Source organism: Lygodium microphyllum, chromosome 1 (assembly GCF_053477565.2).
Source record: "Lygodium microphyllum isolate KBCC chromosome 1, Lygodium_microphyllum_v1.1.10, whole genome shotgun sequence".
Classification (NCBI taxonomy): Eukaryota; Viridiplantae; Streptophyta; class Polypodiopsida; order Schizaeales; family Lygodiaceae; genus Lygodium; species Lygodium microphyllum.
This window is the reverse complement of record NC_141135.1, coordinates 49,275,354-49,302,303: the sequence shown is the minus strand read 5'-3', so window position 1 is coordinate 49,302,303 and position 26,950 is coordinate 49,275,354. Positions and strand designations below refer to the sequence as shown.

Here is a 26,950-nt window from a genome sequence, read left to right as displayed (position 1 = left end):
AGTTAATACAATACATGGTCTATTTTTGTATCTAAATTAATTATGATAGGCTCTAAGGTTGAGAGTTTAGTGCTATTCTATGGTGACAAGTATATCATGTTGCCAGAGGTCACAAGCGTAGCTAGTCGGCGGCTGGCTGCGCGGGCGCATGCATACAATTTTAACTTCCGTGAGAAATCGGGATATCCTCATCTTGGGCATGGAAGAAAAGGTAACTCATGGCAATAAATTAATGTGATTGTGGGGGTTAACATGCACATGTCCAGCCTTTTTTCTGCACAATCGAAGGAATAAACTCCCGTTACAAAAAGTTAGGCAAAAGGTGTCAACAATAAAATTATATACCCACGAGAAAGGAAGAAGAAGGGAAAAGAATGTCCTTGCTGCCTAGGCACACAAGCATCGTCTTCGATGTTAGTGAAGGACACGCAGGGCGCCATTCGCAGCACAAAGCAGAGAAAGACAGAAGGAACCTCGAGAATCCACTTGGCAGCTGGCTGTCATGGCTTCCTGTGTGTGTATGCATGCAGAGCTTTGATCCTTGTGTATATTATACAGACTCCAGAGCTTTGAACCCGTTTGTGCATATTGTACCGCTTTGTCCATTGCTTGTCTCCGAGGTTACGCTACGCTCAAACTTGCCAGGGAGCAGCTCGTGTGTGTCAGTGCATCAGCGAGGCTCATCAGCATCCATTGATTGCTCCATCAATGGTAAGAGACTCTCTCATTTGAGTCACATGACTGTAAATTTGAGGGAGGTGCAATCATTCCAGCTAGCCGGAGTTCGTTATCGCAAGATCCATCAGAGCAAAGAAGTCTCCCATCGGGCTTTGCTGCCAGTGTCTGGTTGCAGCAGGGATTCTTTCAATCAATCAAGCGGCTCAAAACACTGCAATATCCTACTGCTGTGTGCGTAGCGCAGCCTTGGCACATTCCCCTTTTCACTCACGATCCGCCTCATGTTGTAGACTTTCACATTTCTTGGTATCAGGCAAGTTTGCCATCTCCATCACCGGCGATTGACGTGTTTTTCGAAACATAGAGTGTATCTGGCTCGACAGCGTGGCTGGAGCATTAAGCGCTATCAATCCATTACCAGCAACAAGTCTTTGATATCCAGCTCAAAAAGCTCTACCATCTGGTTAGCACATTAGCAACTTTGATCTGTTGTTCTTGTCCCCCCTTTGTCTGCAAAGAGTGCTACGGTAAGAGCTGCCCTTTGGAGCATGGGATGCTCCAGCTCCAGATTAGATAATCAGGAGGCTGTGAAGCCATACAAGATCCGCAAAAGATTGGCCAAGGTTGCAGTTGTGCAGAGACATGCATTTGCTTCAGCTCATGCTTCATATATTGCATCATTGAAGGACACAGGCTCCGCACTACAGCAGTTTGCAGATGCAGCAGAAGGCAGTACTGAAGACGCAAAATCTCCTGTGCCACTCTATCAGCCACCATTACCTCCTCCTCTGCCCCCTGAAGAAGTTTCCAAAACTTCCCCTCCTCAAGCCCACAAACCACTCCCTCGAGCAGTCAGTCTTCCCCCCTTTGCTCTACGAACTCCAGAACAGACTTCTCACCCAAGAACTTTAACTGAGGATGATGAAAATTACGGGTATTTGGACGAAGACTCCAGGCATTCTGCTCCTTCATTGGATGACATGACGAATCATATATTTGATACTAGGGTCAGTGCTTCAGGCATATCTGACCTGGATGAAGCTGAGCTTGATTCATATGCAAAAGCACATGAAACCGACAATGAGGAGAGAGTTGATCTGAAAGAAGAACCTTATCGGGACTCAATGTCCAGGGACAAGCCCAAATCCAAGGAGACCCCACAAGAAAAGGAGAGCAGAAGGCAATCCCAAATGCCACCCCCTCAAAAAGGGGCACATGGGAGTAAGAAGGATTTGCAGAGTATTCTGAGCATCATTGACGAGAACTTTCTGAAAAGCCATCATGCAGGGAAACATGTTTCTCATATGCTGGAGGCTCAGCGGGTGTATTATCACCCTTCAATTGCAGATAGCAAGTCTAGTGAGTTCCTTATTTCCCCATGTGGTGTGACTAAGGAATAAGGCGTTTTCCATGTTTACGTAGGTCTGATTTTCCTTCCGTATTTGGCTCAACTAGTGAAACAGCTGTTACTACAATAGGTGTAAAAAAGAATTTATGTGCGAACTCACATTACTTTGGCCACATGGATGCCTGGCCCCGTCCTTACTTAGCAGCTGACTGACATTCAATGGAGATAGACTCCTTATTGGTTGTTTCTTTCACTGTCCATACTTTTTAAGTTATATGTATTTATACTAACCATCTGCAGAAACTGTCAGACAGAGGTGGACCTTTTGTTTTGCATTGTACAGTGTGTTTTTCCATAACCAATGCAAGGAGCTTTCTTTGAAAAGGACCTTTATGTCTGCTATGCCAGTAGTGACTCTAAATGTAGTACTTGGCAGCTTGTGTTTCTCATATTTCAGGTACAAGTTGTATGAAGCATGCTGTAATTGCTTTAACAGTGTCTGAGTTCAGATAGGCAGTTTGTGGAGTGCCACAGGAAAGAGATATACTATGTCTTAGATAACACATGCATACGAAGTGTATGCTGGTATCAATCGTTTGGTTTGTGAATTGGTACTTCAAAGTCACACAGTCATTCCTGCAATGTCTTGAGAGTAGATCTCTTTGCTATAAGGAAACTCATCATTTCAATAACAGTTATGCTGTACATCTGTAGCATGTCGTGACTTGTTTCTGGCAGTGAGGGATTAGGGCATCAGGGGCTGATTTTTATCCATTGTTTCAGTCTTAGTTGAGGACAAAAAGTAATCGGGAAATACAAGTGAGAAAATGAAAGTGGACAAAAGGCACAACTCAGAAGGGCACTGAAACTGAAACTCAAATGATGTGTTACCAAGCTGGGATCTCATATGATGACACCATCCTAGACCCTCCAAGAACATGGATCAGTTGGCTACCAATTTTAGGTCGAAATTAGTCTTGTAGGGCTGCAATAAGGCCTCTACTCAGCTGCCTTCTCTTTGAATCTCTTGACAGTCATTGTGGTTATCTCATCAACCTTTTTGAATGACCTGATATCTGGTTCGACCGAGCAGTTTTTCCACATAGGTGTTGAGCAGATAAACCTGCTTCCCATGACCTACCTTCTGGATCATCCCTCACCTCACAACTCCATCGTGTCACTTCTAAAGCATCCTTCCCATACCACTTACCTTAGGGAAGAGGATGCACCCACACACTGATGGATTTTTCCTTTCTTTACTTTCAAGTTGGGTCTGTGGCTCTGATACCACTGTTGAGACCAGCCTGCAAAACCCTAACATGACAGCAGACAAACACAAAGCTTGGGGTCTCCACTTCCCAATTGAAGACTTAGCATCCACATCACCAGTCCATATTGAGTTATTCATCAAGCAAAGTAGTAAGCAACTGGGATGAATCTATTATTGTAGGACTGGTGAAAGCACCTGCTAATAGGAGGCGACTAAGCTAATTTTTTAGCAGAGGAATACCAAATTTGAAGAGCTGCCTGGTGAGCTTCATTGAGGCACTTCCATTAATACAAAAAGCCCTTGAGGATGTATGGGTTGTAACACAAGGAACTGGAATGAGGAAAAGGCTGGCTTGCATTGTCATTTGGGAGGAGAGAGAAGTAGAGGGAGTGGAGTTACGATTACAAACAGGTGTGGTGACACATTGGGTGCTTTGAGTGCGGCAAAGTAATAAAAAGTGCAAGCTAGGGTCGACATTACTTGGTTATCTATAGGACAATGCCGCATGCTAGGTCAATGCTTGGAGATTGGATTGTGAACCAAGTGTTGATTTGGTGCAAAGTAGTCAATGCTTGGATGTGGTAAAAGTGGGTTGCATTAGGCTAGCCATCGGAGTTATAAAATGCAAGTAGAAGCTCATAGCACACAAAAATGTCAATTGGTGATGTCAACATGCCAATGTAAAAGGCAAACAAGTCAAGATTGAAGGCTCACAAGACATAGTCACATTCCATGCCGACACATAGTTACTTGAAATGTGAACATGGAATCAAAGTGGGAAAGGCTAGGGTTTGCCATTTTTTGTGACTTTCTAGTCATATGAAATGAGAAGTGGGTTGTAGCAACATCAAAATTGCTCACTATGGCAAAGTGGCTTATGATCACCAAGTTCAATAGAAGCATATGATAGGAGTACACAAGTCAACCAATATCTCAATAGGCAGGGTGATGGCCACATTGCAAAGACAGTAAAGCACCATGCTATAACTCTTGATATTATGGTAGGAGTGCAATATGTGGCAAAGGAATGAAAGCAAGAATGCTCATAGAAAGTGAATATAAATGATAGAAGAATAGGATTAGGCATTCATGAATGCAATGTTACTAAGTGCTAATGTAGACACACAAAAATGGTAATACCCTCTTCAACTGCTATTTAGAGATAGAAGATTGAAGGATCTACAAAAATAGTTTGGCTAACAATCTAGTAGCCGATAAAGAAGTAGGCCATAAATTAGCCTTGGGTTCTTGTGAACTTTTGATATATAGTCTCTATAGGTACCATCCTACCAATGGTTGTGTTGAATTGAGAGAGAGAGAGAGAGAGAGAGAGAGAGAGAGAGAGAGAGAGAGAGAGAGAGAGAGAGAGAGAGAGAGAGAGATGAATTACCTTTTACGAAAAAAAAAGAGATGAATTACCTATTACCAAAAAAAGGAGAGATATTAACATATAGAGGACAAAATTGGCCTATGAGACATAACCACGTACAATGATGATGGTAACTAATTTTCAAAGTGTGACATCCTGAGATGTTATCTAGGATGGCAAGATGTGATCTGTCATCATGGTGATATACAGTGGCAATAGAAACTACAAAGGTGTACAATATTGTGAGCACAGTAGAGAGAGAGGAGGGGAATTTATGGATTTGCTAGCTCCATCTAGTGGGGATTTGTTTGATCTCCTATCTTTGCTAGGTACTGGTCATGACATCAGTGGATCTCCCTTAGAGAGAGAGAGAGAGAGAGAGAGAGAGAGAGAGTTGTGGATAAAATCAAATATATCAATCATTGTTTGTACATTCCACTTAGGGTGCTAAAAAAAGGGTATAATCAACTAGAAATTAGAAGAAAAGTAAAAGTAAGCTCTAAGGATAACCTGCCATTATAAGATAGGGCTATCATATGTTAAAAGGTCGATGTAAACATTTTCAAATGGTCACTTTCTTTCTGTCTTTGGTGTTTAGAATCAATATCTACATCATCAAGTTGACTATGATTGTAAAAGGGAACTTGCGCTAGTGAACAATTCCCTCTGCAAGGGCACTGCCCAAGTGGCACCGTTGCATAGCATTTTGCATGAGCATGACAATTTGTATTGCCCTTTGCATCACTCTAGGTCCATCTAAACATCGTCAGATGGTCACTTTCCTTCTGCCTTGGGTGTTCAGAATCATTATCCGCATCATCAAGACGATTGTGATTGTAAAAGGCTCTTGGGCAAGTGAACAATTTCCCTTGCAAGGGCACTGTCTAAGTGCCATCGTTGCATAGCATTTTGCATGAGCATGATGATTTGCATTGTCCTTTGCATTACCCCATGCATTGGCATCTATTCTTGTAAACGTGCATCTATATGCCTTTATCCCTTTTCAGTCAAAGAGTGGTCAGCTTTGGATCCAACCATGGTTGGCTTTGGATCCAACCACCATATTCACGGTAGCTCCCTTGGCAGTCTTCTAGGGTAGTCTTCTTGCTTTCCTTCCTTACCACATCCTTCCCATTATTTTCCTTTTTCATTGACACTCATGGGTGTTTGAGATAGCTTATTTGTTTTGTGATGTGTTGCGTCTAACCATCCCTTTTATTCTCTCCTAGGGGCACATATTACTCAATAGGATGAAAACTATAATTTAAAATACTAAAAAAATAAGAAGAGAGAAAAAGCAAAAGTTTAGTATATCCCTTGCTATTGTTGGTAATTGTTTTCAGCTTGCTATATGACTAGAAATTGCTGCATTTGCTGTTGATGCCATCATCCTGCTTAGTGCGTTGACATCAAATCTGCAATTGCCAACTGCTATTGAAACCAATCTTCCTTCTTGGATAGGGTGGTAATTCCTGTTCAAGCACTTAACTACAGCAATCAATAAATGAACATAAATCGAAATGCTCACTTTATCTTAATAGTCTTGAACAGTAGATACCTTGTTGGCGCCCCTTTCAGCATTTCTTTAACTTTATTGACTAATGGATTGGGCACAAGTTGAGATTCCACAATCTCCTTGGCTGATCCAAAAGTCCCTTATTATAGATTGAATCAACACACGAATTGGGCAAATTGCTGCTTAAATTTCGCCCAAGACTTGCTCCAATTGGACCCCGGATGGCCAAATGCTGCCCCAAATTCAAAATGAATGGGCTGGCATTTGAAATCCCCGACCATACCACAAATTGCAAGTGCTGATTTTAGTGTGCGATGCCTTCTATTGATGGCAAGGGTCTCGAGGTGGCTATTGCCAAACCCTCGTTTTTGCAGAAATTTAGGGTTTATAGCAGAATTCCCTCCGATGTCCACAAAATTTGGCTGAGATTTGCCCCAAATGGCTGAGATAAGTTGAGATCTTTTGAGAATGGGTTGGAGAAGTGAGAGAATGCTAGAGAAAGAGAGAGAATTATGGGATTTCACGGGGAAAAACCCTCCAAATTGCTTGCTTCTTACTCCAACCAGCAAGAGATGCAGTTGCTTGTTGCTTGGAAGCACCAAAATGCTGTTGCCAGCCTACTGATGTAGTTGCCAGCCCTAGATGGACTCTCCTTTGTTGTCACTTGATCTCCTATGGCCTTTGGTTGCTGTTGCTTGTAGCAAATGGTTGAAATCTGATATGAAATCTGATTTGCAGCACCTTCTCCCTCTCTTCCACAGGTTGGAAACTCTCCAAATGGCCGAAACCAGGCCCCAAAAAAGTTTTCTTAGTTTGCACGGGTGTTTTTGTCAAGTGGCAACCTTCTAAACCCAATTTTCAACATTATCTAGCCATTAAATTACTTTTCAAAATTAAATAATTTTGAAAATTAATTTAAGCCCTTTTGACTCGCCCAAAATTAAATCTACCTATTCATAATTAAATTGGCTAGTCCATTTGCTACTAGGAGTGGTTCCCAACCTCTGTTGACCCTTAGATTGGCATTACTTAGCTAGTTAACGCATAGTCCCTAGTGTCACCATTGACAACTTAGTGGCCAAACAACTTTCCTAGGGTTCAAATTGGCATTGATTGACCACCAAAGCTCAGCATGCATAACTTATCACAACTTTTGCCTTTGACATGCATTGCACCCTTGGGGTCCTTGGCTTGTTACTATGTAATAATTGCTATGTGCATCACGTGTACTAAACAAGTTTACACATTTGATTAGTAACTTAATCAAATGTGATTGACAAGATTAAAACATCTCAAAATTTCACGTCCTCGTAATAGACCTCCCCCTTTAAATCCTTGCAACTATCCTTGATTGCATTGTATTGTGCTAAAGGAAAAGAATAGTGCATTGGAACTTCCATAAGACATCATTGGCCACTATTGTCTAACCATGCTATAGGTCCCAAATCTGCTGAAAATTCCTAGCTAGCATAAACATCAAATAAAATTGAGAAACAATTTGGAACTATTGCTAGAAACCCATTGGATACATCCATAACTCATGTTTCTCAAATGTTTTGACTTTCAATCAAAGAAAAGCATAAACTTAGTTGAAATCATGACTGAAACTGTCAATGTCATTTATGAATATGCTGCTGTCCATGGAATCAGTTGTAGGCCATTGAAAATTGAGCATAAATTGATCATGAACTGATCACATATTGATTTAAGAATTGATCACGAAGTGTTGCAAATGTGATTCCAAATTGATTGCAAAATTTGATCAGGAACTGATGCAAAAACTGATTCCAAAAGTGACCATAAACGGTTCTCAAATTGATTAAAGAAGTTGAAACCGATCAGAATTTTGTCTCAAGACCGAGGCAATAACTCATGTCAAAGTGATCATAATTTAATGCAAAAGTATAGTTTTAGTGCTTGGGTGAAACTTATACTCATTAACATACATTGCACAGTGACTAATACACTGAATAGTGATCTCATGGTAAATATATTGTCAGCATAGTATCTTGGATGCGTATTGAATACGTCTGAGATCCATTACATACGAGAGCCATCCAAAACTAGTATAATCGAAGTGCTACCTCCCCCTTGAGTGTGAGGCAATGCTTCAGATCCTTGCTTTGCCGAACTTGACTGAGCTCGAACCAATGTCGGCTCTAATTGAAAGGCATCTAGTTTGGTAAAGTTGCTACAATTAAGGATGGTCTGTCAAGTCATCCTCTTCTATCCATTTTGCATCCATTGGTGAATAATTCTGACACTTCATCAAATATCTCATGGAAACTTTACCTGTAACCTTTCTTTTCTTATGCGCCAATACCTACTTAGGTACCAATGTCATGATGATGTGAAATTTTGAGATGGTCTAATCTTGCCAATAATATTTAATTAAGATATTAAACAAATGTGTAAGGTTGTTTAGTACATGTGATGCACATGGCAATTATTTCATGGTAATAGGCCAAGGACTTCGAGGATGTAGTGGGTGTCAAAGGCAAAAGTTGTAATAAGTTATGCTTGATAGGTACTAGGTGGTATCTTGTGTCAGATCTGAGTGTAGACCAATTTATTGGCCACTAATGTTAGTGGTGGCATTAGAGACTAGGTATTAATTGATTAATTAATGCTAGTCTAAGGGTCAATAAGTGCTTAAGGATACTTGGAAGACAATTTGGTTGGTTATATTAGTTTTTCGAGTATTAGAATAATTATTAAATTAATTTTTTAAATTAGTATTTTAAAAAGTAATTTATTAAGCTAGATAATGTTGAAAAATAGGATTAGAAAGTTGCCACTTGGCAAAACTTGCCCATGCAAGTTGAAAAGCCATTTTTAGGGGTTGGTGGAAGTCTATGCTGGCCATTGTGAGAGAGAACGAGGATATTAGAGAGCAAGGAGATGCTGTTGGTGTGATTTGTAGACACCATGGACCAGTCATATAGCAAGTGACAACAATTTGGAGCCCTCCAAGAGTAGGTGATAGCAACCCAAGGGCCTTCAGGTGCAGGTGACAACATACAAGAGGGAGCAACAATATTTTTGGTGGTCCTAAGGTGTAGGTGACAACTTCCATGGTTGTTTGAGCAGGGCAACAATAGTTTTTCAATATTTCTCACGATGAAACTTTGAAATTTCTCTCTACAACATCCTCTCTCATCTTCCAACCATCTCTCAAGTTATCTCAGCATTTTCCAAGGGTTTGAGCCATCAGAGGAAGAGATTTCAGTCAATCTTTGGTATAAACCCTAATTTATAGTAAAAATTAGGGTTTTGACAATCGCCTCAGGAGGTGTGCTCAGAATTGAGGGCCTAAGACTTGAATTTCAACAACTAAAATTAGGGAATTTCAAGGAGATTCAAGAGGCCAGCCAAGCAATATCAGATTTGGGGCTGAATTTGTCTTTCAAGGAGCAAGGTGAAGGTCAATCCCCAAGCAAATCAAGTAGTAAATTGGTTTGGAGGCTTGCTAGTGAATTTTGACGGCAAGAGGAACTTGGATTAGCAGAGGAGATTAGAGGATCTCAGTTGTATTTCTTCCATTTGCAATATAAGATAAAGAAATACCACAAGGGGCGCTAACTTTGGGGCCAAGAGGATATCCAATGTCCAAGATTAAAGTAGTAAAGTGTAAATTTTCAGTTTATATGAATTTTATGCTTGCTGTAATTAGTGCTAAATCAAGTTATTTACCACCCTGTCTGAGGAGAGGAAGGCTCGTTTCATGATTCCATTGTTGGGATACCATCAATTCCCTCGAATTGGTGGGCATGAGGTACTTGATTGAAGGCTAGAAACTTTGCTCTAGTGCTGAAATTGTATTCGGCTAAGCACTACAACAATAATGTTTTCAAATAGTGAGATGGGATCATGCAAGGATGATGCCTCTCAATCTGAAAATGCACAAAGTGTTTGGGGAAAATGCAATGCTTGATCTTGGACAAGGCATAGAGCATGGGCAGTAAGCTGAGAATGAGGGAATTGGATAAGAGGTGGGTCTTTCTAGTTCTCTTGAAGCTGATAACTAGCAAGAGGAAGAGGATGACCAGTGTAAAGATTTGTTGAGGACAAAAGCTGAAATGTTAATGCAATTGGCAGAGGATCCTTAGTTCATACGCTTTTTGAATCCCTTAAAGGAGGGCAGCAAATGCAAGAAGAGGAAATCGTCTTCAAGAGGTTTGAGATAGCAAGATGCACCAAAGAAAGAGCCAATATAGCATCATGATGTTCCAAATGTGGGCAATGAGCATAAGCAAATGATGATAGTGGGGCAATTGATGCATATGTAAGGCCAACTTGGAAGTGCCAATCCAATGCATTTTGGATAGCAGGGCATGCATGCAATTATGGGGCAACCAATGTACTTTTGTGGTGGCACTAGTTTCCATGCTATGGTAGGTCAAGGACCATATACGGGGATGCATGACAAACTCCTTATTATATGCAGTAACAACGAATGTATGGTGTGCAAGGCCCAATGTGTCTGGTTATGGATGACAATATGCATATCTCATGTAAAGCAATGTTGGCATGATGTTGGGACACAAAGTGACAAGTTTGGCAACACATAACCCTTCACCCTTCACCTGCAATTTGGGTTTTTGTGTTTCTGCGTTTTATGTTTAGGGTTTGCGTTTAGTGTTTGCAGCCCCTAAAAGGGGCGCCATCCTAGATTGACTGTGCCTATTTATATGCCAGTTTCTCGTTCATTCCTCATGGGTGATTCATTCAGTCCGTCACCTCTTCTCTCTAGCCTCTCCACTACCCTCACACCCCTTCAGGAGGACATTGTGGTTCATGGTTCATGGCTGTCTTTATCATCTTGCAAAGTTCACTCCATATTCCTCCTCGCAAACCCTACTATCTCGCTGGTACGTCGTCTTTTGACATAGTATCAAAGCTGGATTTGCTCAAACAGTGGCAAAGATCCTCCACTCTAGTGACGGCAAAGACCGGTGGCGGGTTTGGCATCCACTTCTCTTCTTCTTCCGTTGCATCAAAATCTCGTTTTTGCAAGTTTCAGGTGTTTTCAGCTTGCTACCTACATCCCTTTCGCGGAGGACATCGCAGTCTCAGCTGTCTCTTGCTGTCGTCTACAGTCTAGTGCCTGTTTCCAACCTTCCACGTGCAGTTTGCAGTTGCTCACAATAGAGCGATTGTTGTTGATCACTCTCCATTCAGAAAACAATCTCGTTTTCGTAGATTTCAAGTATTTCAGCTTGCTGCCCATACCCCGGACGCGGAGGATATCGTGATCCAAGCTGGCCATTGCTGTCTATAACAGTTTTGGTGCATGTTTCTAGCCTAGTACACATTTTTCGGAGCTGATTTCAGCATATTGACTGCCATTGTTGGTTTTTCCTGCGTTTTTAGTCTTTCTCTCTCTTGTAGCTTGTGTTTGCTGTTTTCTCTCTCTTGCAACCTACGTTTCTAGTCTTTCTCTCTCCTCACTTGCGTTTTTCTACTGGTTGCAACCTCTTATTGTTGGTAGCATCCTCCTCCCACCACTGGCAGCTCACATCCAGCTCTCCCACCCCTTGCGGCGGACATTGCGGTACGTACTTCACACTGCCCTCACACCCCTTGAGGCAGACATTGCGGTTCGTGGTTCATGGCTGACTTCTTCCTTCTTCAGCAAGGCACACTGGTACCCATGGCTTCTTTACCAACAGATGACCTGACTATTGGGTGCTTCTACTGCGGCATGAACGGTCATCCCATCGAAGATTGCCGACTTCGACCTTTGCTCCCCATCCCTCCGGAGTATATGCGACTTCCACCAAGCACTCCTTGTGCCACCTCTCCTTTTTGGGCCTCAGAGATCGTTTTGCATCGGCTATCAAAGTATTATGCTCGAGGCAATAAGCCATACTTGATGCGCACTCAGTCCTTTCGAGCACGTGGAGTCTCTAAGACCTTCCAAGGCGATAAGTCCTCCTGGAGACCACCCCATTGTGTGAAGGTTTCTCCCACCCACTTCTGGGTACAGTGGCTTTCACAGCCCACATCTCCTCCACAATCCACTCTTCAGAGAGCCCGTAATTGTTCCCCACCCGTGGCTCATCCTGAGCCTCATTCTTTCCCACCCTCTTTCACTTAGGTTCGAGAGGCTACTTCTGGGTTCTTTTCGGCTGCTTCTTCCGAGCCCTAGATACGTTCTTCGGCACAACCGACAGTACTTCCTTTGTCATCTGATGCTTCGCAGTCCGTGAGCCATGAGTGGTTGGATTCCCTTTCTCCCTCAGATTGGGATTTTTTTACTTCACCCTCAGAGGGGGCTTTCAGTTCTTCGGCTTCACAGGGGGCTCCTACTTCTATTCCTTCCGATTCAAAGAGGGACCCTATGTGCCATGAAGTTCTTCACATACCACCACCTTTCACTTTTTAGGAGTGGCTCTCCTTTGAGCAGTCATTTCCTCTACTCATATCCAGGATCTAGAGGATCTACCTAGATTGGGGCCCTTGGGTCTTCAGTAGCGACTTTGGTGGCTAGGCCTTCGTATTCCTTCTAGCATGGAGCCACGGAGCTAGTGGCTTCTTTCCCGAGGTTGAGTTTCGCGTTCTACAGCTCATCCAGTCTCTTGACTATCTTCAAAGGTCTCCTTTCAGGTGGTATTCTGAGATTACAGGGTGGATCTTCTTCATCCCTTGGTCAGCATGGAGCCCACTCCCGAGATCGAGTATGGGCATATCCTTATGGTTCTTGGCACCACACAAAGTCTGACATTCCTTCTATGCATTGCATGTTTTCATCATCTTTGTACTAGGGCACTTGGGCAAGTGAACAATTTCCCCACGAGGGACATTATCCAAGTGGCACCTGCTGCATGAGCATTCTTCAGCATGTAGCATTGTATCTCCATCCCACTCTTCTCTTGTTCTCCTTTTTGGGCCTGAGAGGGGGTGTTGAGAAACCCTTCACCCTTCACCCGCAGTTTGCGTTTTTGCGTTTTACATTTAGGGTTTGCGTTTAGGGTTTGCAGCCCCAAAAAGGGGCTCTATCCTAGATTGACTGTGCCTATTTATAGGCCACTCTCTCATTCATTCCTCACGGCTGATTCATTCAGTTTGTCACCTCTTCTCTCTAGTCTCTCCACTGCCCTCACACCCCTTCAGTAGGACATTGTGGTTCGTGGTTCGTGGTTGTCTTCATTATCTTCCTTGTGCTATGGTACCCTTGTTTCCTTGTATCACATTCACTCCATGATTCAGAACTTCATCATTCCATTCATCAGAGTTTCTTCTCTCCTCTCTTCTCTTCTCTATGTTTGCTGAGTCACTTCGTGTTCCTCCCCGCAAACCCTACTATCTCGTTGGTATGTCGTCTTTTGACAATGTATGCAGCCTATTGTATTTGGGACTCACCGTATTGTTGATGGTCATGTAAATGCTTCGTATAGTGTTGGTCATGAGGAAAATGCAGCTAGTAATGCATGCAACATATGGAAATATGTATCTTGGTATAGCTGCTAGTATGTAATTTCCCTTGCACAGTCACATTGCAATAGTCCAAAGAATGCAAACAAGAATGTTTCCTAATGCATCTAATGCTCCTAGCATGCCAAGTACACATGAGGGGCTAGTAAGTAGATGCAATGTTGCATAAGAATTCGGCTCTCACAAGCCATAGCTTGGCCGTCATGTATAAGAATAGTCCCAATGCTGTTACCACATGTATCACATTGAACTATGAATAACTTCTTGATATAGGGCAACACAAGCACAAGATTTGAAGTCGTCTTTATCTTTAACTTTTCAAATGTTGAAATTTCCACTGTTGTCCATCTAAATGGCACATCCTTCTTTTGCAAAGCATGCAATGTAGCATCATCATTGGGCTGATCACTAACAACATTAGTACCAATCCCACTGATGTTTTGGGCTTCTTTCCTTTAGAATCTTTTTGATTTTCTAATTTCCCAGCTTTCTGCCTATTGGAACAATCCCTTGCAATGTGACCCTCCTGTTCACAAATAAAACATTTATTTGCTACCATCAATTCCCTACGTTGTGCCAATGTTTTCGAGCCCTTTGTTTGCTGTTTTGGCCTCTTTTCAGATCTGCCCATTTTCTCAACCTTAAATAACTTTTTATTTGGCTTCTCCCCACTCTCTAGGAAGCGTGAATCCTTCCCATGCAGCAAAACATTGGTTGTAGCAGCAGTCTATAAGTTGAGACATGCTAGATACGGTGGATTTAATGTAAAAAACCTGATTCCTTTGGGCAACCCACAAATATATTTTTCCGCTTGCTCATGAAGGAGTATGGGGCGATAAGAAGTAATAGGCAGCAATGCATCCCAAAACTTCTTGCTATATTGCTCCAAATTCTTACATTTCTTAGCATTCAGCTTATTCCAAGCTGTCATGATGTTCATCTCAAAGGTACTTGTCAACCAATTCGATGCAAACATTTGCTTGAATTGTACCCGCGTTGACAGTGCTCTACCTTGCATCAAAAGAGTGGGCCACCACTATAATGCATTCCCTTTCAAGAAAGTATCTGCCTTTTGAATCTTCAAGGACTCCGTGAAGTCCCCCATGAATAGTCTGCATTAAGCTATTGAATGAAAATCAAAGCTTTCAGCCTATCTTGTGGACCATTGAAGGACTTAAACTTCACTGCTCTTTCACCCTCATGATAGTCTTTTGTTGCCCCTTTGGGTGTCAAGTTGTCTTACATTGGTTGCTGCAAAAAGGGTGCACTCTCTGAATTTACATCAAAATTAACGCCAAATGGAGCATTTGCATGACTAGCACTCATTCCTTGAGCCCCATAAGCATTTGGGGGTGCAGATGCATTACCAAACATGCTACTTTGTGCCTCAAGAACCAAACCAATGCTGCCATAGATAGAGTTTTGTACATTTCCAGCAATATCCAAATACATCGGGCCTTGCACACCCTGCATTGGCTGCTGCATATCATAGGGATTTGTGCCATACATTCCTGTATGCGATCCCAGTCCAACCATAGCATGAAAAATCGTGCTTCCACCAAAGTATTATAGCTGCCCCATTATAGCATGCATGTCCAGCTATCCAAAATCCATTGGATTGGCAGTTTCATGATGGCCTTGCATTTGCATTCCTTGCCTTGTAGGGGTACCAATTGTTTTTCTTCATTAGCATCTTTGGGAGCTTCAAATGAAGGGTTTGGCATTATCTTTGGTGCATCTTGTTGTCTCGAAGGTGTAGAAGACGTCTTTTTCTTCTTGTCTTTGCTGTCCTTTTTCGGAGTATTCAAAAAATCGGGTAAATTGAGGATCCTTTGCCAATTCAGCAAAGAGATTTGTTGCTATCCTCATCGGATTTTTGAATTGGTCATCGAGTTCCTCTTTACTTTGCTGGTCATCAGTCTCCTTATGTTTGAAGGCTGTGCATCTTGCCCAATAGCAACATTTTCAGTTTGCTTTCCATGGTCCAAGGTCAAACATTGCATTTTCTTCATTCCCATCTGAATGTTCATACTGGCAGGAGGCATCGTCATTGCTTGAGTTCATCTCATTGGATGAAGACATATTGTTGTAATTTCTCAGCTGAGAGTTAAAATCAGCACTAGCACAAAGCTTTGGCTTGCAGTCAGGTGCCTCGGGTCCACCAAATCAAGGTATTGTGTGGTATCTTGGCAATGGAACCATGAAACGAGCATTCCTTCGGTGGATGGGTGGTAATTCCCTAATTACAATTTAGTTACAGCAGTAACATTTTTTACAAAACTGAGAAATGCAAATTAACTTGCAATCTTGAACAATGGATATCCTGTTGGCTCCAAAATTGAAACCTCTTTCAGTATTTCTTTAATTTAATTGAAGAAAAAGTTGATGTAGAATAGGATTCTCCTAATCTCTTTTGGTATTCCAACTCCCCTTGCTGTTGAAAATGACCAACAAGTCTTTAATCTGATCTGCCCCTTGATTCGGTCAATCAATTGGCCTTCACTTGCTTTGGTGGAGATGGAAAATGTCCCAAATTCATTGATTGGCTGGTCTCTCTACCTGAATTTGACTAAAAATGGCTTTATCCCTGTTGAATCCAAGTCTTGGAGCTTCCAATTTTTGGCACACTTCTCGAGCTTGCTATAAACCCTAACTTCTGCAACAGACTAGGGTTTACAGCAGAGAAATCTGAAGTTTTCCAACCTTCGGTGATCTCAACGCTGTAATCTTTGGAGCAAGGCTGTAGAGAGATTGGGAGATGAGAGAGAATGCTAAAGAGAAAGAAAATTCAGACTTTTCTCGCAAAGAATTGAAGAAAATTAGTCATTTGCTGCTATTGCCTTGTCTCGACAACTTGTAGATGCAAAGAACTAAAGAAGATCAGTCATTCACTACTGTTTCCTTGTCTCAACAACGTGTAGATTCTATCACCTTTTGTTATTGGTCTTGTCCTCCCCTTGGGTGCCTCGGAAGGTCCTCCAATGATTGCAAATCAAACCAACAATATCTCCTCCCTCTCTCTTGCACGAGGTTGAATATACTAACATGCCTCTCTCTAGTCTCTAAAGACGTTTTTTAGTCTTGCATGGGCATTTTTGACAAGTGGGAGTCTTTCCAAAAGGTTTTTCTAGCATTATCCATAATTTTTTCAGTCTTTAAATACTGAAAATTAATTTAATTATTATTTTGGTGCCTTGTAAAACAATCTGATTGGCCAATAATTAAACCGGCCAGGCAACTTCCATTCTTGAGTATCTTTGCACCATCTTTGACGATTAAATTGATGTTAGGTACCATTAAACGCCACTTCTTTAGTGTCACCAATTGACACTTAATGGCCAAATGAATGACTTAGGCCAACAATTGGCACTAGATACCACCAAGTACCTATGTGGCATAACTTATAGCAATTTTTACCTTTGACATCCCGTGATTTTCTCGGGTCCTGGGCTCATAAATTTACTCTAACCCCAGTTACACCTCACATGTGCAACATTTACTTAACCATGTGATTAAAAATTAATCCACATGTTAAGTGAGTTTTCAAAAATACATGTCCTCATGACACCGACACTCTGGGATTTGCGTTTTGCTGTCCAGGTCACTCCCTGACATCAAAGGATTGTGGTTCGCTCCCTCGACAGTTGTCCTCCACCTTTGGGTTATTACTTCGATAGCCCACTGCGCGGAGGACTATGTTTCTCTTTTTTCACAATGGAGATTTCCCACAGGTTCTGGGGTCTGATCCAAACAAGACAGTGCATTTATCTTTTGAGCTTTGGCTCCACTGTATCAGCTTTTCTTCTCATAGCATGATTCAGTGCATCATTATCGTGTTCTTCTTGTGTCTTTGAGTTTCTCTTCTCTCTCAGTGTTTGCAGTACATACTCCACCTTTGGGGTTCAGACTCATATTACCTGGCTTCAGGGTCTTCTCCATTGGCAGTTGGATCTTATTCAGCATGCTAGCCTTCTACCTAGGAAGGATTCAATTGGGTTACATAAGCTACCTTCCTTAATTACTGAGGCATGCATGCATGCATCCCAATGCAGCCATACAAACCCTAAACTTGCTGGTTTCAGATTGAGATCAGCTAATCCCCTTTTAGGAACACATTGGATTCAAATTTGGGGCTCAAATCTCCAATTTACGTTATTAGGTTGTAGATGTGTTTGTCCAAGATGAGAGGGAAGCAACAAGAGATAAATTTCTGATTTCCACCCTGAAATCACCTCAAAATAAGGTCACCTGCTGTCATAAATGCTCTAGAAGCTGTCGCTTTCAGCCAACCACACCATGAGTGCCATTGCCTATTGTTGAAAAGCTACCTAGAAGCATTAACTATGGCAACATTTCACATGTGGAATGGGCAATATCCACCGTAATGGTGGGTGAAGGGTCTTCACCTATTTAAAGAAGAGTACCTTTGGCAATAATGGCTAAAACGAGATATTTTTTTGTTTAGTTTTGTGCGCCAGAAATTAGGGTTTTCAGATTGTTCTCAGCCCCAAAAATTGACCCAATCTTGGTTGACCTATGACCCGGAATGGTGACAACTCTCTTTCACCCTAGACGCTTATTCTCCACACTCAGATCTGTCTCAACCAGCTTACAAAGCCTTGCATGCCAACTACCAAATATCAAAAGGTGACTGTCTCTATTACTGAGCTGGGGTACAAGGCTCTCTATGATAGCACTATTGAGGCCGTGTATTTGAGAAGCTTGCTTGCAGCACATTAGTTCCCATGTGACATTTCAATAGTGGTCTTCTATAACAACTAGAGTTTCATCGCACTAGTTGTTGAACCCATCCTCAGACCAAAGACAAAGCACATTGGAGTGCACTACACTTTACCAAAGAGTAGGTTGAGCTAGACACCATTCCCTTAGAGTTTGTGGTATCCTTCGACAATTTTGTAAACATTTTGACCAAGTTGGTCAATATACTGATCTAACAGTACCTTCTATTGCGGATCAGTGTGGGTGCTTCTTCCTCTTCTACTTCAGCATGATGGGGAGAGGGGGTTCTCTCCAGCTTTTCCTTCCACCATTGAGTGGTAAGCGGGGGTGGCTTCATCTCTTGGTGTTTATAGGATTTTTAGCTACTTTGCTTTATTGACATTATTATTGTACTTTATATCGCTATTTGTAGCATTAGAATGATTATGATTGTAAAGATTGTGAAAAGAGTGCTTGGGCAAGTGAACAATTCCTCTCCTAGGGCATTGACCAATTGGCACCATTGCATAGCATTTTGCTTGAGCATGACTTTTCTCATTGCCCTTTGCATTACCTTGTGCATTGGCATTTAGTTCTTGTAAACATGCATTTGTGCATATTTATCTCTTTTGAGTCAGAGAGTGATTGACTCTGGATACACTATATTCACAACAACTCACATGGTAGTCTCCCAACATAGTCTCTTTGGCAGCATTACCCACATACTTCCCATACTTTTCTTCTTCACCAACACCCCATGCCTGGATGGGATTGCCAAAACCATCGCCTTCTTAGGTTATCAGTCACTAGGGTAGCTGACGAGCACCCTAATTTTGATGCCTTGGTCTTTTGGGGTGACCCTTTGGGCTTCCTTGGTAAGATAACCATCACCTCTATAGTCTTGGTAGGTTCTTGATACTCTCGTTGCTTTGGGGTGGGACGCGTTGTGATGATAATGGACTGAGCTATGGTTGTAGTTCCTTCTTGGTTCCAGTTTTGGGCTTGTCTAGGGGTGTTGAGCTAAAAATGCACTATACACTTGCCAAACTTTCCTAGAGAGTGTATGTGTCCCATAAGCCAAACCCTAATTTGGGAGGATCCACTCATCTATAAATAGGAGGCAGCCTTAGAACTCAGCCTATCTTTGATCACAGATTGCTAGCGCCTTGTTCTTTGCTGTCCACACCCCTTCTCGGTGGATATCATATTTTGAGCTTTTATCCATCAGTTCGATGCTTGCATCCAGCCTTTCATTTGCAGTTGGTGATCAGGCTGCAGCTGTGTTTTGCTGTTGACGGCAGTTTACAGCCTGCTGTCATCAGTTCTCAGCTGCCGCCGTCAGCCTGGTGTGCTCCAAGTAGCTGCATTTACTGCTGCCTTTCCTACATAGTCTGCATTTGCAGTCTGACTGCTGTCACCAGCCTTCCAGGAGCTTTCACATCACAGCTGTATTTACTGTTTCAGTAGTCATCTTCATCCTCTAGATAGTATTCAACCTGTTGCTCACTCTTTCATGCTGCCTTAGTCATATTCAACCTGATCCAGACTCTCCAAATCTCTGTTTGCTGCCTCTGATCACATCCGGAGGCTACACATCGTGTTTCAGGATCCGTATAGAGTACAACACACTCTTCAGCTCATACACTCTGCCTCAGTCCCTCCTTGAGAGACACAGACAGTTCGAGGTTCTGCATTCACTCTGCATAGCGTGTTTACTGGATTGAGCATTGAATCAATTCATTCATTATTTTTTCATCTTTTGCGTTCATGGTTTTTGAGTTAACTGAACAATATTGAGTTCTTTTATCAGTCTGTGCTTTGTTGTACGATTGTGTTTGTATTTTGTGTTCGAGTATTTCTTTACAAGTTCCTCTATTTTTTGTTGGGGGGTGGAGGGGGAGAGGGAGGGGAGAAAAGATAGAAAGGAAGGGAGTTAACAGCTATGATTTTCTTCTAACAATGTAGGATTAATTGATTATCAAGAGAAAGTAAGCAAGATCCTCAAGCTTAGCAAGTCGGTGACAAATGCTTCTGCCAGTAAAGATACTGCTACTGATCCTGACAAAAAACTCAATCTTGCATTGACACTAGATAATTTGCGTGCATGGGAAAAAAAACTTTATGAGGAAATAAAGGTAAGACCTTGAAAGATTTGCTGAAATTCCTGTTGATTCATCCAGCCTCGTAAAAGTACTGATGTCAGTCTGGCAGTCTATTATAGTATGGTTCCAATTTTACTTGTCACTTTGCTAAAATTGCATTGTTTTTAAGACAGATTCATTTGTGGGAAATATATTTCAGGCTATTCTTTTCTTTCAAGTAAACAGTTTATTGTGCTGTTCAATCTTTTATCCTTGAGGTAGTCAGACAGTCATGCTATTTTTGAAGTTCTGATTTGAAACATAGATTAAACAATGATGGAACCATCATTGTTTTATTTGAACATCCACTTGACACACATAGTTAGACCCACCTTACCCCCTACGGACATACATGAATACAACTGGATCGTATGACAGCTGGTGGTGGTAGAATGGCAGCAATGTGGCCCAGCAATTTCTACTGGCTCATTAGGCTTCTAGCTATGTCTCTTGGTCTACACGTGATTGTTTCTGCATTGCTGTTAGTTGCTTTTGTCCTTGCCTTTCTTTCTCTTGCTTCTGCAGCCTGCCTGTTTCACGACAGTTATTTCTCTGCTGCTAGGCCTGCATGCTCCCTGTCTCCTTACGTTTTCCCATGTATTTTTCTCTGCTGTCTGCTGTATTCAAATATACTGCCCATGACTTCTTGCTCCACTGGGTTTTGCTTCTGTGTGATTGCGATTCTTCCATAAGGTTCAAAAGAAGGAAAATTGGGGTGTATTCTAAGAGTTTGCAGTTGAATGGTCCTGCTTCTCATTATAAACGAAATGCTGATATTGAACCTGTTTGTGGTATGCTTTATGAGGATTTTTGGAGAAGCAGATTGGCTTAGAATAAGCCTCTCCCCATTTTTATTCACAAAATGGGATTGTCTTTTATTGCCAGACTAGCAGGAAATTTCCACAGATTCTAGTCTCAGTATTCTCTCTTGGTAAGCTGTCTTTTGCAACAGGTGTTGCTCAAGGGTTAAATAAGCTCATTTGGGTGGGTGCTTTGTATAAGGGAAGTATATGCTGCAAGGTGCTTCTATTAGTGTGTCTCGCTGTCAGCTGAGCCCCACTCTGAGCAGAAATTGTCTCAGCAATTTTTTATTTGTTTTTGCAACAAATGGTATCTGTATTTGTTTGATTGTCTAACAAGTTTGCTTTGACATTACTGCCCTTGTTGGGTGGAAGTGGTTTACTTTGCTAGGATCAGGTTTGGTACAGCTGCATTGGGGAAACTTTGCAGTAGATCATGTGATGCCATTTGAAAGAAAGGCATACAATGTTTATGCAAAATTCAAATGATTCCAGTCAATCGGGAGCATCCAGAGCCAATGGCAGTCGCTTACTTATAATTTATGCTCAAGTTTCCTCATGAATATACAAAGAAAAAGTGTCACATGCAGGCCTTTGTGACACAGGTACCTGTGTGAGATTAAGAGGTTGGTAGGGGTGGCCTTGCCTATTTGCTATGACTTGTGAACACATATAAAGACCAGTGTGGTTGTTGGTGATGGAAACCTAAGTGGAGAGGAAAAACTCATAAACAAGATTGGTACCAGCAATGAAAAATGTAGATAAATGTGATTTAAAATTTGTCCAAGTGCCCTGCATAATAGCCTGTAGAACAGATCCGAAAAGGTTTTCTGACTAGCTCATTGGCTAGCCCAAATCCTGGGCCACATAATGGAGCTGGAGGAAATCTGTCAAAACCTTCTCAGCAACATGTTGGGGAACAAAATGAGGATCCGAAAGTGCAGAGAGGAAAAATGTCAACAAGAAGAAGTGTTTTATACAAATTGTTTTTCTTTTTTTCTTTTTTTAATGGGTTGTTTGTTTGTTTGTTTTTTTTCTTTGGGGGGGCGGGGCGGGGAGGAGCAGCAGTCCTCTCTCTAGGTATAAAAATGGAGATTCAACTCCCAGATTTGAAGAAGAGCTCATCAAAGTTGATCAATGGGAAAGTGTTTGTAAAGACATCTGTAACTTTAACTTGGGTAGTGCATTCTCCAAGATAAATGCCAATTCACTCATGAACCATTTGGCAATGTACTCCAAGTGGCTTGATCCATGAATTGAAGAACGGATTCCATGCCAAGGCAATGGCACTTTGACTGTAGAGTAGATTTCTTTCAGCTGTTGCTGTGCATAGCCTAACTTTTGCTATGCAGCTTACAAGAGCTCTGGTGGCATCACAACATTTTGCTTGTAATATCTGTGTCTTAACATTGATTGCCTGATCTGAATCTGTGTTACCGTGCAGCATAGCACCTTTGCGATCACAGATGTCAGGGACAAGCCACGAAGATAAAAAGCACCCACATAGCCTGCTTGTCAGCAAGTCTAATGAGTGAAGGTGGAGAATTGATTCAAATTATGAATATTTGGTCTAGTCTTGCCAAGGTAGATGAGGGAGCCAACTAACTATTGGTACTTGTGACATCAATCGACTCTAGACTGTTGTTGAGTACAATTTACAAAGATGTCATCTTTGTGTGGGTGTTGGTATCCAGATTGCAGATGAATCCTAAGTGATGGGAAGAATGAGTTGATGCATTGGCCTTCCGCAAACAGGAGACATGATCCTCTTGGAATTGTCAATCTCTCTTGCTCTATAAATCTCTTCTTGAATCTTTCCATTCAGGCAGGTGTTCTTCATGTTCATCTGATGGATGTGCCAATTGTCCAATTGCAAGGAAATGCAAGAAGCAGAACCGGCTGAATATTGGTAAGAACAAATGTGTATGTGCAGTCAATGCCCTCTTGTTGACATAGCCCTTGGCCATAAGTTTGGCCTTGTACCAATGTGAGGTACAATCCGAGTGGAGCTTCACTTTGAAATTCCACTTTATGCTGATCAGTTGGTGATGTGAAGGTCTATTCATTAACCCAAGTGTGCTTCTAGGATATGGAATCAAGCTTCTCTATGGCTTGCCTCGACTTGGGCATAGAAAGAGGATTTGTGATTGAAGAGGGATTAGTTGTGTAAAAATAGGCATGGTGATGTGGTCAAGGCAAGAGCTTGACAAGAGTGATGAGGATCATCTATAGAGTCTAGAAGTGAGAAATGCGAGAGTTTTGGAGTGTGGTCTCATACAGATGGGAGATAATCCCCTAGGTGAAGAGGGAGGTTCTTCTCTATTCACTCTGTGTCCACTTTCCTTTCTATTGTGCACTTGCACATGGTATCATTTGCCTTGATGGGAGCTGGAGTTGATTGAAGAGGAGCATCTGCTTGTGGCAAAGATTGTTGGATGACATTCTTCAGGTGCTGATCAGTGCGTTTCTCAGTAGGGCAACCCATTCTCTTGTTGTTTGGATCAGGCCAAGGCTAAGATGGTGGTTGTGGACAAAGTTATGATGCACAACAACATAGAGGAGGATAGTCCAAAGAAAGGGGGAACCATAGAGGCCAAGTTGTAGGTTTCAACCAATCGCAAAATTATGGTGATAGTAGGGAATGTTGGCATTGTAGTGTAAGTCCACTTTCCTTTTATTATGCAGTTCCACATGGTATCATTTGCCTTGGTGGGAGTTGGAGTTGATTGAAGAGGAGCATTTGCTTGCGGCAAAGATTGTTGGATGACATCCTTCAAGTGCTGATCAGTGCGCTTTTTAGCAGGGCAACCCATTCTCCAGTTGTTTGGATCAGGCCGAGGCCAAGATGGTGGTTTTGGACAAAGTTATGGTGCACAACAAAATAGAGGAGGATAGTCCCAAGAAAGGGGGAACCAAAGAGGCCAAATTGTAGGTTTCAACCAATAGCAGAATTATGGTGATAGTAGGGAATGCTAGCATTGTGGTAAGAAATGCTAGATTTCTAATAACTATTTCTCAAAAAGGCCGAAATTAGAAATGGGAAAAAGCAACAAGGTAATTATGCTTCCACTAGCAAAAATAATGATGATAGAAGTGAGTAGCTCTTTGTTATGTAGCATTTTATAAATACTATGATTGCTGATGGTTCATTTGTATGTAGACTCAGGTGCCTCTAATCACATAACTTCTCATGGAGAGTGGTTTAGAGAGATGCACAGTCTAGAGGCTCCAGGTTGTGTGGAGAAAGGGGATGATACAGCCCACCCCATTACTCATACCAGCATCCCACTTGGTTGGTCATTCATTCTTGCAGGTTTTAGCACACTCCAATGTACAAGGACTCTTCTCCATCCCCAGTGCTGACATAGTCATCAATGTGATTTTGTGCCCTCACTGATGCCTGTGGATCGTGTGCGGGGGCTGATCAGTCCCCTTTGTATTCAATATTCTTTTGGAGTTTAGTGCAGATTTTCTCTTTTCATTCTCTTTTTTCATTGTAGTCTTTCTCTTTCTGTCTTTCTTTGTCTTTGTGTTTCCTCTTCGTTTGTGCACTCTCACACATTTCCTTTCCAAAAAATGGTCATCTTTTGGATCTTTGAGGATTTAGTGAAGTTCCCTCTTGAGTAGCTTGCATCAAATTGTTGAATGAAAACAGGGTTGTCTTTGTACGTAGTACGAACTGATCTGTATAGTACGGTACGGCATGTATCTGTATGATTTTGTATGAAAAAACAGCTCCTTTAAGCCTACAACTTTCTTGTTTTCTTTCTCCCCCTTTTTTTTTTTCTTTTCTTATTTCTCCTCCAAGCCTCTTTTTTTTTTCCGTGAAGATAATTGAATTAAGTAGTATCTTAAGCCTCTCATCTTTTTGTGTATGTGTGTGTGTAGCCTCTTCCTCTCTCAACTATAGTTGCACTAGTACCACGTACGAAAGGTTTCATACTATACTATACTTTAGGTACCGTACCTTACGTATTAGTACCATAAGGTACCAACTTAATGGATACGTCTTTTCTCATTCGAACTACACTTTGGGATGAGCTGAATGCTCCTTATATTAATATGATTCTCTCATGAGATTAGGTTATTTGAGATTCAAACAAATTCTCTCAGTCTTCTCTCTCTCAAGCCCACACTTCTCTTATTTCTATGATCATTCATGTATGATGTATCTACTCCCATCTATGTAGTTGCAAGTTGTAGGTAGTAGTAGCGCATGATGCGCATGCAACATCAAGTTTTGGCATGGTACCCTCAAGTATTCATCTTATATACTCTAATAGCATTGCTATTTAGTTTTGAAATATCTATTCTATTATCTTTAGTCCAAAATAATCAAGTTTTTTTTTCGTACTAGTATCGTACCGTACCTTATAAAATCTTAAGGTACCATTTAGTACCGTATTTTATCATACCGTACCATATCGTGCCTTTCGTACATGAAAACTATGAATGAAAATCAATGCTTTCAATGGATCTTTTGTACCACTGAAAGTCTGGAACTTCATCCCTTTACCACTCTCATCATAGTCTTTATCTTTATGCTTTGGCATCACGTTATTATAAACTAGCAGCTGGAAAAGAATACATTTGTTGTATTTGCTTATGAGCATTGTATGAAGCATTTGGACAACTAGTATTCATTCCTTGAGTTCCATATACACCAAGGGGTTTGATTCATTACCATACGTACTGACATTACCATACATGGGCTTTTGAATATGACTTGCCATATCCGGATGCATTGGGTCTTGCATTTCATGCATTGGTTGTTGCATGCCCTAAGGATTTGTGCCATACATTTCCATGCACAGTCCTTGATTAGTCATAGCATAGAAAATAGATCCACTATCAAAGTACACTGGATGCCCCATAGTTGCACACATCTTGCTATCCAAAACTTAGGAGGTTTGCGCTGCCAAGATGGTCTTGCATTTTCATAGCTTGCCCCACTAGTGTTGTTTGCTTTTGATCATTATCATTAGTTGGCGCATCTTGAGGCTGGGATGGCTTTTCTTTGGGAGCTTCTTGTTCTGAAGTTCTAGAGGATGACATCTTCTTCTTGCCCTTGTTGCTCTTCTTAGAGGAGTGCAATAATTGCATGAACTTAGGATCCTTAGCCAACTAGCAAAGATATCAGCTATTGTTCTCAACCGAGTCTTGAAAGAGTCATCATAATCTTCATGTCATTTCTAGTCATCAACATTTTGTGGCCTTGAGGGAGTGTGTTTCTTGGTCTAGACCTACATTCTCCACTTGTTGCCCATGCTGTGTGCTTGTTCCAAGATTAGGCATTGATTTCCTCTATTGCTTTGTGCACCTTCGGATAGTGAGGCATCATCATGACTTGAAATGAAATCATTGAATGATGACATGCTTGTTGTAGTGCACTCAGTTGATTAGCAAAATGCAAATTCATTGGTTTGCACATAAGTGCCTTGGGCCCATATACTCAAAGGAGTTGATGTATCTTGGCAATGGAACCATAAAACCAGCCGTTCTTCAATGCAAGGGTAGTGAATGATTGTTGGGATATAAAGGCCCGGTGACCTCCGTGTATATAGTACATGTACACTGTACATGTGAACGCACCCTTTACGTGCCCTAAGTATAAATACATTTTATTCTTTGTGTACCAACACATTGTTGGTACACTCTTATCGTCTTGAACT

The 26,950-nt window shown here is 41.5% G+C and overlaps 1 protein-coding gene across 1 annotated transcript in view; it reads left to right on the top strand.

Moving 5' to 3' along the window:
* Positions 1–340: 340 nt before the first annotated feature.
* The window catches only part of LOC148041087 (nitrate regulatory gene2 protein-like), an 80,462-nt gene continuing 53,852 nt past the window's right edge, over positions 341–26,950 (top strand). The window contains exons 1-2 of the mRNA XM_087676773.1: positions 341–2,037; positions 20,303–20,472. Coding sequence (XP_087532899.1) covers positions 1,227–2,037; positions 20,303–20,472 — 981 coding nt within the window. The 5' untranslated portion in view covers positions 341–1,226. The remainder of the gene's footprint in view (positions 2,038–20,302; positions 20,473–26,950) is intronic.